The following is a 16,905-nucleotide window of genomic DNA, read 5'->3' on the forward strand; positions in this document are numbered from 1 at the left end:
ATTTTATTTGCATTTCTTATTCTAACTTTTTGATGGATATATATATTCTACTTGCAGGTTACATTAGTACATCAATAAGTGATGGTCCTGGGTGTTTAATGTTGCGATGCCCAGATCCTTCATGTGGTGCTGCTGTTGGTCAAAACATGGTTGATGTATTGGCTCCTGAAGAAGATAAAGACAAGTACTCACACTATCTTCTTAGATCTTATGTTGAAGACAATAGAAAGGTACATGCAGCGCCTGTGGTTTGGTATTTGAGGATGTACGAGATCATGTTTGTTCCTGCTTTTTGCTTGTATTATGTTCATGTCTGTAACTAAATTGGAAAACTGAATGATGGCATATATGACTGCCCAGTCTGCCCTAATTGTTGCTGAGTCTACCTGAATTAACAGAATTTGTGATAACAACAGCATGGTGTAACTTTAGGTGTTAAAGTTGCTATATGTTTGTTTGATGTTTTATCCTTTTTGACTCTGAAGATGTTATCAGAGAGGACATATCATAGAAACATTTGTCAGCTCTAATTCCCTAGATCAGTAAACATTTTAATTTTCACAAATAGAGTGTCCAGGATCCTAATGGTTCTACTCCTTTGCTGTTTGGTTTTGAGAACCTTTCAGTAACTTTCTACATTTAATTTTTGTTATCTGTTATGTGCATAAGGTCATCTGTAAGATAACTTTATTAGTAGGGAAGAAATTATTTGATACTTATACGGGGAAATGTGTTGATTCAGTAAGGAGATAAAAGGGATAAATGGGGAATTGTGAAAAAGTCTTATTTTAATAATTTCATGGAACTGATGATTTAAAGTTGTGGGAATGTGAAATGCTATTGTAAGTCTATAAGAATTCAAAAATAGGAAGGACCACTTGTATGCCCATACTTGAAATATAAAATGAGAGTTTTATGTTGTTGAATATGAAGATATGCATCAAGATTTTTCGGGGTGGATGCAAGAGTGTACATCAAAAAAGATAATTAAAGTCACTTAGATTTTGGCAGTTTTCTGTATTAGGCAATATACATGTTTTGTTGGGAACCAATGGGTGCAAAATGCTTGCTTATTATAAGTAAGAATTCAAACTCACAGTTTCATGTACTTGGAAGCCGACATATTGGGCTATTAATTACTAAAGAATTGAATTGGCCTACTAGAATAAGACTAGTATGACAATTTGATTTTTCAGCAAGATTAATTATTTCCGTTCTCTCTAAGAACACATCAAATGATTTATGTATAAGGTGATATCACTATGGATCCTTAAATATCTTACTTTATTGTGCTACATATATGGGCTACCATCAATGTATAGGAAACTGATAATCTTCATTCCTGCACCAATCTACAATCCTGAACATCTGATCACCTTGGACTTCATTTCACCAATATGCCATCTCTCTTCCATAATCTCTCTGAGATACTAATATTAGCAATTTTTTTACCATTCCATCATTGTGTTTTTCTCTCAAAGGAAATATAAACAATAGATGAGGAGGAGGAGGAGGAGGAGGGGGGAGTGTTACATTAAAATATTAAGTTTTTAGAATCAAACCATTGATTATTGTGGTAACTTGTGCCTTTAACTGATTGTGAGATGTAACTTACTCTATTTTTGTTCTGTTTCATTAACATTTTTTAATGTTGAAATTTTATTTTAATGTCTCCTGCTGAAGTCTTGGGAAAGTTCTATATAATTGTCCTAGATACATTGTCTCAAATAATTTTGGTCTTTGCTAGAAGTTTGTGACATGAGGTTTTCATGAAGCAGAATATGCTCTCTCACTTTTCTCCACAATTTCTATATTGTTTTTTTATTTTATTCTGCAGATAAAGTGGTGTCCTGCTCCTGGTTGTGAGTTCGCTGTAAAGTTTGTTATGGGCAGTGGAAGCTATGATATTTGCTGCTTCTGTTCATATAGCTTTTGTTGGAATGTGAGTATTCCTTGAAGTATAAGTTTTGATTCTTTATAAAAGTTGTTCTGAGACATAAATAGAAATATGCAGTGTACTGAAGAAGCTCACCGACCAGTTGATTGTGATACAGTAGCAAAGTGGATCTTGAAGAACAGTGCTGAATCTGAAAATATGAATTGGTATACTTTGATAATTGTTAATTTTCATCTTTAGTTTTGACAGTTACAATATCAACTGTGAAACTTGTGTACTTCCATTCATGGATTTTGTGGTACTTTATAAATCGAAATTTAGATTCGATTTAATTTGAGAATGTATTATGATATATGATTCCAATTACAACCATTATGTTTTAATTTATGTAGTTAGATATGCCTGTCTATATATGTTCTTCGTATTGTAGAAACCATATTGTCAATGAAAAGTAGAAACCATATTGAAATCTCTCAGAGTCTGGCATAACCTTTAGAGAGAACAGAGGACAATTTTGTCAATGAAAACCTTAAATAGAAGCTTGATCCTCCTATGTGTTCTTGATATACTCGGCAAGTGATATTTGCGACTATGCTGTCTTCGGTCAAGTGGCTTGACACTCCAGTGGCATGATAGATGTGCAATATATAGTTTCGTAGGTTTCATCACACATATCTTGTAACATGAAGTTGGGTATGTTACAAAATTGAAAGGCTTTGTTTCTATACAAATTTATTTAATGAAGACTTGTGAATCTTATACTTAATAGCAGAAGTTTTTTAATGAGGAAAAACAACCGCTATTTGGTTTCCTTTGTTGCTTTTTCAGTAGCTATAATGCAACTATGGAGCTTCAGAGTAATGATGCAAGTTCATTCTTAATGCTGTTGCTTGCACTGTGTCTTATACCTTTTGAGTCGGTTTTACTTCTACTAATCTAAGTTTTAGTTCCAAAAGTAGTCATTGTTGTGATGTTTTGCGAACTTCCAACTATTTGAAGGTCATAAGTCTTATTTTGTTATCTTGTAATAGATTGCATATTTGCAAATGGTTCTATTGGTGTTTTCTTTTCTCTCTTTTTTTTTTCTCAAAAATCTATTTTTTTTCTTTCCCTTTTTCCCTGGCTTTGCAGAATATATTGTGTGAGAATGGTTAGTTTTTCTGATATATTTTGTCCTCAAATTTCTTATGCTTTTGATACTACCATTTCATTTTTGTGGTAATCTGTTTTTACTGATCAGCTAACTGTTATGTAGACTGATATCAACAAAATGTTATTTGAGGTGATGCTACATGGTGTTGGTGATTTAATGAGAGATGATGACTAATGAATAATATAATTTTAGTTTAAGTTTTAATTTTTATCAAATTTTTGCTGAATTTGAAAGCAATACTTTTGTTGTCGAACCTATCAAAAAATCCCATTTTGCCTACAGTTTTAGATTTTCACTTAGTTCTCATTATTCTGAGGCCATTGTAATTCAATTATATAAATGTGGTGAAGTTTCTGATGAGCATAACCATATCACATGCTAATTTTATTTGTATGACTTGATGTCCAGGATACTAGCAAACTCAAAGCCTTGTCCGAAGTGCAAACGGCCAATTGAGAAAAACCAAGGATGCATGCATATAACGTGTACACCTCCTTGCAAATTTGAGTTTTGCTGGTAATAAATTTCCATTTAATTAATATTCTTTAACGGCTTATCTTTTCAATTTGCAACTTTTGTGTGCCTCAATTTTTCTTGCAGGTTATGTCTTGGATCATGGTCAGAACATGGTGAGAGGACTGGCGGTTTTTATGCTTGTAATCGCTATGAAGCAGCAAAACAGGAAGGAGTGGTATGATTGATGAATTTTTTGATGATATAGAGTGCTTAAAATTAGTTAATTATAGTGCTCATAAGCATCCTTTTTGTCGATATATATAAATTTTTGCAGTATGATGAATCCGAGAGGAGGAAAGAAATGGCTAAAAATTCTCTTGAGAGATATACACATTATTATGAACGTTGGGCTACCAATCAGTCAGTATGTAGATTCAACTCTTTCATCTTCTTCATCATGATGTAGATTTAGATTTGTTTTTGTTACTGGGTGATGGATTATTCATTAAAGCTGGGTGTTCAGTGCAGTTTGATTGAATGATATTTGGTCGGATTGGTAAATCAGTATGGACCAGTCTGACCGATTTCCAAAACCATGATCTATGGTGTGCAAAATTAATTTATTGATTAATATCTCAAACACTTGAAAAGTTAACATGGCTTAAGAAAAAAATCTGATCCTCCTTACTATGATTTTTTTTTTTAATAGAGACTGATCAAACCTATCTCTCAAATGTTCTAATATGTGGATGAGAACACACCAAATGGTAACTTGTGGTTTGAGAAATTCTCAAACAAAACATAACTGTTTCATTAATAGTAATAGAAAGTTATAAACCATACGAATCTAAGTATTACAATCAGTTTAGGTTCTAGTTTCTAATAAACTTGATCATAGTTTAAATATTCTAACTATTACTATAAAATAATTAAAAAAATTAAAATATATTTCAAGGTTTTAAATTTTGAATGATACTGCCCGTACTGGACGGTACCATCGATTGGGGCTGTTTCCGCCCCATTACCACGCGAAATCAGTCGGTGATGGTCGATTTCAACCGTCGTCGCGCACTCACAACAATTCCGTTCAACAAACCGTTCGTCGCTCAAACCTACATGTACAACTGCTTGACAACATGTTTTCTCTTGGTTTTGGGTCATTTTGCTTGTAAAAATGTAAGTTCGAACAAGCTGTAGCGTTACAAAGCGATCGCTCACCGAACCGAGCAAAACAGCTCTAAAACAGCCAAAAACAACTCCGTTTTCGTGTGCCGCTGGCTGATTTATGGAATTTGCCTCCGCTCACCAAAACGTCAGCCATCTCAGCCCCTTGGAACCCCCCGGGTGGCACAGGGCTGGATGGGGCTTCGGTATAGTACCGGGCGTTGAACACTCATTTGCAAGTTCGCACGTTGCCTTGACGGGAACTTGTTGTCGCGCTCGGGACTCGGTGAGCAGCTGTTTGTGGGCTTGCAGCTATTCGTTCAACCTTCTAAAGCCCTTGTTTTCCCCCTCTCCCTCTTTTCTCTTGTGCACGCAAGGTGCTCGCTGAATTGCTTGTAAAGCTTCCCCTCTTTTCGCGAGGCGTCGGGACTTGTCCGTCGCTCGTTCTTTCGAACTAATCAACTTTTTCTTTTACAAGTCCTTCGGGACCCGCGAGAGGTTATAAGTGGGCTGATCTTTGCGGAGCAATATCGCAAGGTCGAAGCGCGACTTAGGCAACGCAAGCTAAGTTTGCGTCTTGGCCGCAAGGGTGCCTCACGCCTTAGGCAATTCCAGCTAAGGCTGTGACAGCCCGTTATGGGGCAGTATTAGCCGAGGGAGAAGGAAGAAGAGGGAGAAGAAGAGGGAGAACTTAGAGATCCGGTGCCACTCTCCAAGTACCGAGACAAGGCTAAAGGGCAGAGGCCAAGGAACTTTGTAAGACCGGTGTCAACGAGCTTCTCATCAAGATAGCCGAAAGTGAAGGACTTCGGGTCATGCAAGAGTGCACGACCAAGGAACGAAGCAGGCAGTACGCGGTGTTGTACCTTTGCTACTCAGTGGCGTAGGTGGCAGGGTTGATGGAGAAGACGATACAATCCCAGAGGCGACCAAATCTATTAGAGAATTACTCCAAGTTGGGGTGAAAACTTCCTGCATTCCAGAAGTTCGATGGCATTGAGAAGGTGAATCACAGTAACTAACTCAACGCAAGGAGTGCAAACACTTCAAGTGTTTCAGAAGTGTGAGCAAAGAGCAGGCGAAGGCTAGTAACCAGCTCGATGCATGGAGTACAACCTCGAGGAGGCGGGCGAAGTCAAGTAACCTTTGTCTTCTCAACCCTTAAGAGAATGGGCAAAATTGAGTACCTAATTCTCTTATCTATCCAGCAGAGGAGCTCTGCACAGGTTCAAAGACCCTTCGAAGATATTAAAAGACAATAGTTGTCAAATCCTCACCATTGGTGATCAGTGCTACTGAGAGCAGAGTATCCGTCTCATTTCCTAACAGAATGCTAATCGAAAGCGGAAGTGATGCGAATCTACTTGGAAGTGACAACTAAGTGAAAGAAGAGTTGATGAGCAAATTTTGTGGAGGAAGGACCAAAAACTTTGAAAGTTTACGAGGCGATGCTCGTTAAAGCTCCAACAAGCATCCACCTAGTTCAAGTAGTATGAGGCATTTGAGAGACTGGCGCATAGTAAGGATGGTCTTTTCCTTCATCTAGAGGATCCGCAGGAATCAACATGGATCAACACAACTCAGCCAACCCCACACCAGAGTCAAGAGTCATTGGTGAGTTGAAGCAGCATGGCGGATCAAAGGTTCGACTACTCAAAAACTGCAACTAAGAGCTAGGAGGCGCATTGCAGCTGGAGCAGAAGATTGAAGACTTAGCAAAGGCGAGGAGTTGTAGTGTCGGCAAAGGTTTCGACGAGGATGTCGAAGGAATAAGTGGGGGAGAATGTCACAGACAAACTTCTAAACAGGATGTTTGATGTAATGCTTATGCATGTCCGTGTCTTTTGGTATGTTCATACTTTGCCTAACATGTAGAGGGATAGTCGAAGAGCTTAATAGTCTCATTTTAGTTGGGTTTGGTGGTCGTTTTAGGCTTGTAAATAAAGGTTGTGTCATGTGGACACTTGTGAGAGATTTTCGGTCTGTAATGGACCATTTTGACCATTTGTTGTGTAACTATTCAGAGCTTGTAAAGTCTGTTTGTAATTTGCATTGTCTATGAAGTGTTTCCTGGAATGTTTGTTTGTGGATCCCGAATGAGGTATTTTCTCTAGCCCGTTTTCTCTTTTCTAGGTCCTAAGGGACCATGGGAGGCTTCGGGGAGGCTGACCTTTGCGGACGGACACGCAAGGGTGCCGCACGACTTAGGCAAAACCAGCTAAGTCCGTGACAATACGGTGCTGTACCTTTGCTACTCAGTGGAGTAGGCGACGGTTGATGGAGAAGACGATACAATCCCAGAGGAGACCAAAACTATTAAAGACTTACTCCAAGTTGGGGTGAAAACTTCCTGCATTCCAGAAGTTCGATGGCATTGAGAAGGTGAATCACAGTAACCAACTCAACGCAAGGAGTGCAAACACTTCAAGTGCTTCAGAAGTGTGAGCAAAGAGTAGGCGAATGTCAGTAACCAGCTCGATGCATGAAGTACAATCCTCGAGGAGGCGGGCGAAGTCAAGTAACCTTTGCCTTCTCAACTCTTAAGAGAATGGGCGAAACTGAGTACCCCAATTCTCTTTGCTATCCAGCAGAGGAGCTCTGCACATGTTCAAAGACCCTTCGAAGAAACAAAATGGAAGATAATAGTTGTCAAATCCTCACTAATGGTGATCAGTACTACTGAGAGTAGATTATTTGCTTCATTTCCCAAGAGAATGCCAATCGAAAGCGGAAGTGATGCAAACCTATTTGGAATTGACAACTAAGTGAAAGAAGAGTCGATGGGCAAATTTTGTGAAGGAAGGATCTAAAAACTTCAAAAGTTTGTGAGGTGATACTCATTCAATCTCTAACAAGCATCCATCCAGTTCAAGCAGCATGAGGCATTTGAGAGACTAGCACATAGTAAGGATGATCTTTTCCTTCATCTGAAGGATCCGCAGGAACCAACAGGGATCAACATAACTCAGCCAGCCCGACACTAGAGTTAGAGTCATTGGTGAGTTGAAGCAGCATGGCGGATCAAAAGTTTAACTACTCAACAATAGCAGCAGAGAGCAGTTGGGAGCCAAGAGACGTATTGCAGCTGGAGCAGAAGATTGAAGACTCAGTAAAGGCGAGGAGTTGTAGTGTCGGCAAAGGCTTCGACGAGGACGTCGAAGGAATAAGTGGGAGAGAATGTCACAGACAAAATTCTAAACAGAATGTTCCATGTAATGCTTTGTTGTGCAACCGTTCAAAGCTTCTAAAGTTTGTTTGTAATTTGCATTGGCTATGAAGTATTTTCTGAAATGTTTACTGAAATGTTTGCTTATGGATCCCGAGTGAGGCGCGTTCTCTAATTCGTTTTCTCTTTTTTAGGTCCTAAGGGACCATGGGAGGTTTCAGGGAGGCTGACCTTTACGGACGGACACGCAAGGGTGCCGCACGACTTAGGCAAAACTAGCTAAGTCCGTGACAGAACGATATGCCAAAGCGTACCGCTCGGTATACTCGTATCGTACCATACCGTATACAGCTCGATACTCTGGTACGGTACGAAATTGCGAACCTTGGTATATTCACCTATAACATTTAACAAACAAAATAATTTACAACACTAATTCCTGAAATATAATTGAAAGACAACAGTCATATTGTATTTTCTCAAATATCTAATTAGTTAACCATCAAGTACATGGAGTATCCCTTTTTTGTTGAAAAAAGATTACAAGTATCAAGTTTTACATTGATAGTACATATTCTTACAAAGATTTGATCGGTAACTATTAGTTAGAAGTCTTGGGCACACATCAAGTTAAATTATATAATACCTTTGTCTTAAACTACAATTTGTTGTCATAGAAAGTGAAGCCAAACAATATTTGCTACATTATAAATTGAACTGAACTTTAGACTATTTATGCTAAGCTGACATGTCAAAAACAGTTTGCTTTGGTTTAGTGGTGTAAGCCAAATCATGCAAGGCTTGCTGTAAGCGATTAAAGAGGCCTTTCATGCAACAGCTAGGAGTTGTATTGCTGGCCTGTTTGGACTCTGCAAGTAATTTATAACTCCAGATTATGTGGGACATGATGCTTCCGTTTAAGAACAGAGAATGAATTAGCCTCCTTTTTTATATTTTGTTTGGATTTTTCATATGGTTGCAATTTTCCACAAGTTCTCATCTTTTGAAATTTGTTACATGTTCTCATTTTTGTTATTTTTCTGCCTTTAACTTCCAGTTACATTAAAATTTTTCATTATTGATTAAATACAATTATTATCTAATGGACATAATACCTGTTCTTGGAACATAGTCAAATACATGCATATTTGATCTGTATTGAGAAAATTACAATTATCCAGAACTTGATGTTTCACAGTCAAGGCAGAAGGCACTTGCAGATCTTCACACTATGCAAACTGAAAAGGTACATAGCCAGCCATGATTTTTATTTTTGTACTATGTCGAATTCTCAACATCGATAGACTTGTCAATTTTATAAAGTTATTGTCCAAAAATGATCTGGCATGCACAAAGGTAACCTCATGGATTATCTTTATTCTTTTATTATATTTTTAAAAGAGATCTTTCAAAGATATTAAAGCCACTGGCATGATGATGCCCCTTATTGGATATAGCAAAGTTGGTTGTGTTACTAAGGGCACCTGGTAATTGCTTCTTTCAATTGTACAGCTTGAGAAGCTAAGCGATGGGCAAAGCCAACCTGAATCCCAGCTCAAGTTCATAATAGAAGCCTGGTTACAGGTTAGCTTTATGCTAGAAAAACTAACTTAATTTTGATTGACAGAATGCTTTTTAAAGTTCTGCCGTGTTGTTCATCTTTTGCCTGAGATATTTTAGAATTTCAATATGCAGATAGTGGAATGTAGGCGAGTATTGAAGTGGACATATGCCTATGGTTATTACCTTCCAGAGCACGAACATGCCAAGAGACGGTTCTTTGAATATCTGCAAGGTTCATTCTTGTTTCTATCTTGATGTAGCTTTGGATCATATGCTTTTATTAGAAATAGTTATCTTACTCTACTTTTCAGGTGAGGCTGAGTCTGGGTTAGAGCGACTTCATCAATGTGTGGAGAAGGAGCTCCAAGTCTACCTTGATGCGGAATCTCCCGTGGACAACTTTAATGAGTTCCGTACTAAACTAGCTGGACTGACCAGGTAGGTTTATCTAATAATTTGCTTGATAAGAAGCATGTACTTTAGGGTTTATGTTCACCATCCAGGTAGGCCACTTTTACATTGTGGCAAACAATGTTAGGAGAAAAAGGATTTCTCTGTCTCCCACTGATTCTTTTAGTTGGTTGTGTTGGCATCTTTGTATTGGTAAATAAAAGCTGATTAGGCTCGTGGATTAGTTGGCACTGAGGCAATTAACTTTTATTGTTTATAGATGAAAATAGAGTCAATGAAATTGAAATTCAATCAGATCAGCATTGTGTTGGGTATCAAGTAGAAAATTGATTTTTGGCTGACAAACTAGCAAGCCATTATTTGTGTGTCTACGTTGATAAAGGCCATTCTCAGGTGTATGACCCACGAAATATCAATCTACAGTGGTGCCATTGGTATAGCTTACTTAGTATGGGCTCCATAGGATTAACCAGGGAAGATCTAGGAAAGAAAAAATAAATTACTTAAGAAGATACAAAAAGTAAATTACTTAGAGTATTATGTGTTGCTGGAAAAATCTATAGTTGGCAACTAGTTTGGCGATGAGACCAATCTTCAATTAAGACTTGCTTTTTTTGCTTTCTGGGTTATGTTTCTTTTTCACTGGTGAAACTGCATGCCTTCTCTGGCATTATTTTTGATATTTGAGATTATAAGAATAGATGACTTGCGAATTTTGCAATAACCCTTGACTGCAGAGATGCAGCATGATTCTGTAACTATAGTGCAATTGGCTCTTTTCTGTTCAGCATCACCTCAATACTAAATGGTACAAGTAAAATTTCAGTTGATATCATATAGATAGTTATTTTCCCAATTTAGGCACAAAACTTGGTAGGTTCACTTTTGAATTTTGATAGTATAAATTATTCACAGCATGAATTAAACTAGTTCTGTTTACATGCAGCAAGTGTTTGTTCCAAGGATTGTAATTTCGGTTCATATCGGTTTACCGAGCCCTACTCGGTATGGAACATATCAACGTGTATTGACGGTACGTCAGAGCATATCGACAGTATGTCCAAAATCATAAAAAAAGCCTAAAAAAATCTGAAAAATAGTTAAGTTAGAAATAAATATAAAATCAGTATAATTTTAGCAAAATAAGGTAAATTGACCCAATATCGATTAATTTTTAATTAAATCATCATTAAAATCACTAATCATAGCATTAAAAAAATATAATTAAAATCTAATTAAACCTATTATATCTAATGTTGAAAAAAATAATATTAAATCAACTAATCATAACATTAAAGACCTTCATTACTCCCTAATTAACACTAGTCTACTATAAAAAACATATCAAACAACATATTAAATATCAAGTCATACATCACATAGAATAGGCTTAATCAACTCATAAATCAATAAAAATCTAGAAAGAGAACATATACCTCTTGATAAGAGTGTTCTTCCTCTTAATCCTCTCAAATTAGGCTCCTAAATTTGATCTAATTCACAAATCATAGTTTTGTTGAGTTTAGGAGAATGAAAATGTGAGAATAAGTGAGAGATGTGAGTGAAAAAAAGTTTGAGAGAGCTTAAGAGATTGAGAGAGATAAATAAGTTGAAAGAGAGGAGAGGAAAGGGTTTCAAAACCTTTTTCTAAGCCTTAAACAGTCAAATTAACCATTTAAAATAAGGCAATATCAGCCCTTGATTTGTAAGATTGAAATCCGATTGTTACCAATCAGTACAAGTTGATAACTATCGGATTTCGATCATTACCGTCTGGTACAGACCTCGTATCGCCCGATGCGAGGTCAAGTGATCGGTATCGTGCAGTAGAGGGCGGTCTGCGTACTGGTATCCTATTGGATAGTATTTACTGCCAATATCGGGCGGTACACATCAATACAAACCCTGGTTTGCTCTTATTTCGTTATTATAAATTTTTATAGAATTCCTAATGAGATTAGTTGTTTTAAGTGCTGGATCAATTTGGAAGCCTGAAATATGAGAATTTTGTTGGTACAGTTTTAGGTTGTATTGTTGTCATTTTCTCACAGCAGCTGGTGAATGCTTTTACTTCTTTATTTGCTACACTTGTTGCTCATTTGCAATATATTGCTTATGCTGCAGAGACTGAAACATATAACACAGCTTTTTTGTATTAAATTTTATAGTTATTATATTTGATCAACTCTATGATATAGTGAGATCTGGATGTTGTAGCATGAACATTTGATGAGTTATTGACATTTGTTATTATTTAAGATGGGGATGGTTTATCTGAAACGAATTTTCAATTATTTTTTTCTTCAGAAGGAAAAATATATTAACCATGGGATGAAATTACAAAATTGGGATTAGCCCCCCAATTTTGAGACAACCTAGTAACCTACTAGTCTTTACTAGATTAGCAAGTTTGTGGGCCAAAAAATTAAGATTTCTAGGGATGTGTGAGCAATAACTGACACCATTAGGTTTGTCAACTAGCAAAAAACTGACAAAACAAAGTTCCTGAATTTGCCAAGGAATATTTCCATTTTTGTTCAGTATTCAGAATCCAGATCACCTGTTGGGCATTTAGTATACATTGTCATTCAGCTATGTAGTATTTGATCTCTTATGCCTTCAAAATCAAGGTGTATATTGTCATACTAGAAGTTGCACCTATCCAATTCGGGAATTACTTTGTCAAGTGACCAGAAAACTTTTTCCAGTTCATCCCTTAAGCATCTCATTTTGTGTTATTCTATTGTGCCTGTAGTTTCTGTATATGCCCTTATTGTAGCATGGTTTTGTTAATTGAATCCTAAAAAAACATCTAATTATAATGATTATGACAATTTTTATTCATATTGGTGTTTGTTCTACCCCAGTGTAACTAGGAACTACTTTGAGAATCTTGTTCGAGCCCTGGAGACTGGGTTGAAGGATGTCGGCTCTTCCAACAGCCAGACCACATGCACCCAGGGTTTAAGCTCCAAGATCTTGGGCAACAAAAGTAAGGGCGGAAAGATCAAAACAGCCGGGACCAGCTCTGGATCTGGTGCTCCAATCCATAACTTGGACAACATCAATTTCTGGTCGTGTGACCACTGCACCTATGCAAACCCTAGGTCTACTAACACGTGCCATATGTGTGAGCATCGCAGGTAATCCAGTCCAGTTTGGATCCTCCTGCAATATGGACAGCATTTTTCTGTAGTTTGCTCTTGAATTTGCTTGGCCTGTGAAAATAGAAAACATCTCCATGATGCAATGTACATATCACTCTAGTTTATAACCTGGCATACAAGAAGGGAAATAACAGGCAGGAAAGTAGGCCTAGAGCATAGGAATGGGAAGAAAAGAGATGCATGATTTCTGCCTGTTCATGTAGAAATCTATTGCTCTTCAAGCTTGCCAATGTGTGCTAGCAATTTATTGCTCTTGGACAATATCATGGTCTTCATGCAGGTAATAAACGTTGTCAAGAACAATTAAGCTATATAGAAATTTTAATTTATGTTCATAGTTGTTGTGGGTTCTGTCTCATTCTGTTGCAAGTGATTCTTCCATCAGTGGGCAGATTCTTCCTCATTTGGCCAGTCAAACAATGAAGAGGGCTTTGGAGGTACGTCTAAATACCATCCTAGACGGCCTGAACCTTTTCTGGCATCTCTGTGGCATGGGTATATCCTCAGGTAAGGCTCTTGGAAGTCTCTGGTATTTTCCTCTTCAAGTTTACATTGGTTAAAAGTGAGTGTTCTTCTGGTGATTTCGAGATTGGAGGCCTCGCCTCTAATTTGTTCCGTATATATTTTCTCAAATTCTTGAGCCGACTTCTAGAGGTTATTCGTCAGACATTTTATAGATGTTGATTTTTTCTCCTCTCATATGGATATAGATTGAGAATGCATCTAATGTGCTCGTAGATCTTCCAGTAGGTGTAATTGCCTGAGCTCCCTTTTGAACATCGAAACCATCGGTGTCTTTTCACCATTTCTTTTTTGTTTTTTCTTTGTGTTTGGCTGTCCATTCATGGTGATCGATTTTTCTTTGCAATTTTCGGACGAACATGTTTGAACGTGTTATAATCCGACTGTTACTGCCTCTTAAACAGTAGGTGTTTGTTTTCGTTAATTCGGTAATATAGCCTCAGGACTCATCTGCCTTTTCGGTGCTGTTATGATTGCTTAGAGACTATCGTTGAATGAGAAAGGATTACAAGGGAGACTGGGCTTCCGAGAAATCTTGCAGCTAACCGATATCGTTTTATATTATTATAAGCTCATAGCATAGGGAAGTAATGACACCATCCCCGACTTCCAACTCCACATGTAAGACGTCAACCTCTGCTTCTCAAGCTGAGTTTTCTTGTGCATTGATTGGATCAGTACGTAATGATCGATATCTACTGTTTTTATCAAGTATTCAAAATGTATGTTAGAAAACCTTGATTTTAATTCTCTTTATAATATAATGAAGAGAAATGGATTTTTACCGAGTTATAATTAGCGAGATAAGATCAAGGTTTTGATAAGAGATATGCTAACCCAATAGTGTCGTGGGGACAACATATTGACTCATTCAATATTACCATTGCCGTCATCAACCGGGCATTGTACTCGTAGCGTGCCCGGTATCATTGAAACACGGACGGTTGTTGAATTCGATGATCCCGTTATATAAGGAAGACCGCACGACGATATCTCCTACGCGGAAACGATCATCGATAGCGACCTCCTTCCGAAGCCACATCCCTCCTTCCCGCTAGTCGGTGGCTCCGATCGGATCCCGTCGATCCCTTGGCAGAGCATCGATCCATCTTCGGATCTCTCGTGTTGCCTGCCCACACACGGCTCTCGATCGCCCCCTGAAACCCTCCTGTTAGGGTTTGCGGGGTTTTGGGTGGAAGAGAGTAGGCTGCGGAGGAAGGATCTCAAGTTGTTGAGCTAGCATGAGCCTCGGAGTGGGAGGTGGAACTGCGAGGGATGGGACATAGCTCGAAGAAGAAGAAACGGAACGGGGGTGGCCGGACCAGGGGCCGGGCCCCTTTGAACGATCGCTCGGCTGGTGCCGAGGGCGATCAGGATCTTCTGGCTGATGAGTTGACGGCACTGTAGGTTTCTTTCTTTCTCTCCGTGACTTTGTTTCGATTCGAAGCTGCTGGGGTATTAATGCTATAGGAGACGATTCACAAACTTATGAACGTCATCTAATCTATAATCCTCGATCTCTGTTCTTTTCCTTTTAGTGAAAAATGATCCTTCGCGTGCTTGAATTTGAACCAACTGCTGAAGAAAGATACCTAAACATGTATACCTGTTGCTTATGCGATCACGAAAATAAGCATGAAATCCTTATTGACCGCATACGAAATATTTTTAATATTCTTATCATCATAGCAATTAAATGATACTAATGTCATTATAGTTTCAATTGTTTGTTTTAATAGTCAAACAATAGTCAACCGATGGGGTTTTTACTCAAATCTTGTCTTAGAGCTGCTGTTCTGAATTGAAACGAATGGTGAGAGAGTATGAGTAAACAACACAGTTTATGTATAAGAAAGGATTTCATGTGGTTCTGTTATCCTATAGTGCATGCGGCCAGCAGGCTCTCCTGAGAGCATGTAGTGGTCAAGACGTCCAGGGCCTTTTGGTTGGAATAATTTAATAAGGCCCATAATATACACTTACCTATGCACATCGTTAGAACTATTTCCCTGCCTGCATCTGTATGTATGTCTCCAGAGCATTTACCTGTATGTCTATCTGATAACTCCTGAATCCCCTGATTTTGTTCAACAAGATATTGATCTTGAGATTAAAATATTTGGAAATAACCTAAAAATGCAATGATTCTTTTAATATGTCTTTTAATGTTATTATCAATTCTTTCTTAGTTGGTTAAAAAGTGCGGCCCAATGCACAGGACCACCACCTATGCGGCATGGGTCACTTCTTAGTTGGTGATTGTTCTGATACATTGTTTGCTTCCTATTTCAGGGCCTCAATATTTCAGGAAGATTTCAACATTATCTCTAACGCTCCTCATACTTATTTTTCTATAAAACTAAGGTAGTTAACATTCAATGGGCATTTTTAACCTGATGTGCAAATTATGAACTGATAGTTTAATGTCTCTAATCCAATTAATGAACATGTGATATAGGCCTTACTCAAATGATATGGGCTGTGAAGATCTCCATGTTTCTGCTCTTCTTTTGGTAAGGTTAGTATTATTATTTATATTCTAATGTTCCTTCCGCAGCATCTGCCAACCACTTCTGCATCTTTCTTGAATTTATGTTCTAATGTTTCTTGTAATAGATGCTTACTTGGGTATCCTCACAAGTGCCCAAAGTTGCGGATAGTACCAGAGAAAGGCCTGTCAAAAGAAGATGCCGATAAGCTTCTGCTGTTGCTTCTTGATCAGGTCAGAAGATGTCACCATTACTACCTTAATGGTTTTTGTTTATCCTTGATAGAAGGTGGCACGACATGGATTTTTTTGCCTACTAGTTTTGGGAATTAATAATGCTTTTAATAAAGGTGTTAAGATGTCCTGGGGTCTTAGGAATAGTTTTTCAGTTGTTAGAGATGGATCAACTACCATAAAGAAATATCATTTTAACCAATGATTGAAATTTCGTACCGTACTGAAGTTTTGAACTTCGCTCGGTATGGTACGGTATGTACTGAGCGGTATGCCAGAGCGTACCGAGCGGTACACCTAATTTAGGCGCAAAATCCTTTGAAAATACTTGAAAATAAAAAAAAGTTAGTATTAGGGTTTTTAAGTTAGAAATAAATATAGTAATAGTATAAGTTTAGTAAAACCAACCTAAATTAGGTAAGAATAGTATCATATATCTTTTTCGGGCTTTGAGGAATAGCCTTGTGCAAGGTTCGTATTTCGGTTCGTTACGGATTGTTCTTTTGTAAATATTGAAATATCTATAGAAAAATCATTTGAATTGTCAATTCACAAATTGTTTCTTTGCATAGTTTAAGAGAGTGTAAATGTGAGAAAAATTGAGTTTGAGGTAGTTTAAAAGAGTGTGAGAGTGAAATGAAGTGAAATAGAGGAGAAGATGAGTTTAGAAACCCATGAGAAAGG

The 16,905-nt window shown here is 37.6% G+C and overlaps 2 protein-coding genes across 6 annotated transcripts in view; both read left to right on the forward strand.

Annotated features, from left to right (window-relative positions):
- LOC135633197 (probable E3 ubiquitin-protein ligase ARI8) overlaps window positions 1–13,312 on the forward strand; it is a 19,417-nt gene extending 6,105 nt beyond the window's left edge. The window contains exons 5-15 of the mRNA XM_065142388.1: window positions 58–230; window positions 1,838–1,942; window positions 2,015–2,103; window positions 3,459–3,566; window positions 3,651–3,741; window positions 3,841–3,930; window positions 9,035–9,082; window positions 9,349–9,420; window positions 9,532–9,631; window positions 9,711–9,837; window positions 12,678–13,312. Of these exons, the coding sequence (XP_064998460.1) occupies window positions 58–230; window positions 1,838–1,942; window positions 2,015–2,103; window positions 3,459–3,566; window positions 3,651–3,741; window positions 3,841–3,930; window positions 9,035–9,082; window positions 9,349–9,420; window positions 9,532–9,631; window positions 9,711–9,837; window positions 12,678–12,957 (1,283 nt within the window). The 3' untranslated portion in view covers window positions 12,958–13,312. The remainder of the gene's footprint in view (window positions 1–57; window positions 231–1,837; window positions 1,943–2,014; window positions 2,104–3,458; window positions 3,567–3,650; window positions 3,742–3,840; window positions 3,931–9,034; window positions 9,083–9,348; window positions 9,421–9,531; window positions 9,632–9,710; window positions 9,838–12,677) is intronic.
- The window catches only part of LOC103978507 (eIF-2-alpha kinase GCN2), a 49,618-nt gene continuing 45,853 nt past the window's right edge, over window positions 13,141–16,905 (forward strand). For 2 of the 5 annotated variants that reach the window (XM_065142386.1, XM_065142385.1), the window contains exons 1-5: window positions 13,141–13,257; window positions 13,363–13,484; window positions 15,792–15,863; window positions 15,958–16,017; window positions 16,116–16,221. In XM_065142386.1, the coding sequence (XP_064998458.1) occupies window positions 13,207–13,257; window positions 13,363–13,484; window positions 15,792–15,863; window positions 15,958–16,017; window positions 16,116–16,221 (411 nt within the window). In that variant the 5' untranslated portion in view covers window positions 13,141–13,206. Of the gene's footprint in view, window positions 13,258–13,362; window positions 13,485–14,423; window positions 14,903–15,791; window positions 15,864–15,957; window positions 16,018–16,115; window positions 16,222–16,905 lie in introns of those variants that run through there. The other 3 variants (XM_018823643.2, XM_065142387.1, XM_018823644.2) reach the window with 3 other exon arrangements.

Source organism: Musa acuminata, chromosome BXJ3-3 (assembly GCF_036884655.1).
Source record: "Musa acuminata AAA Group cultivar baxijiao chromosome BXJ3-3, Cavendish_Baxijiao_AAA, whole genome shotgun sequence".
Classification (NCBI taxonomy): Eukaryota; Viridiplantae; Streptophyta; class Magnoliopsida; order Zingiberales; family Musaceae; genus Musa; species Musa acuminata.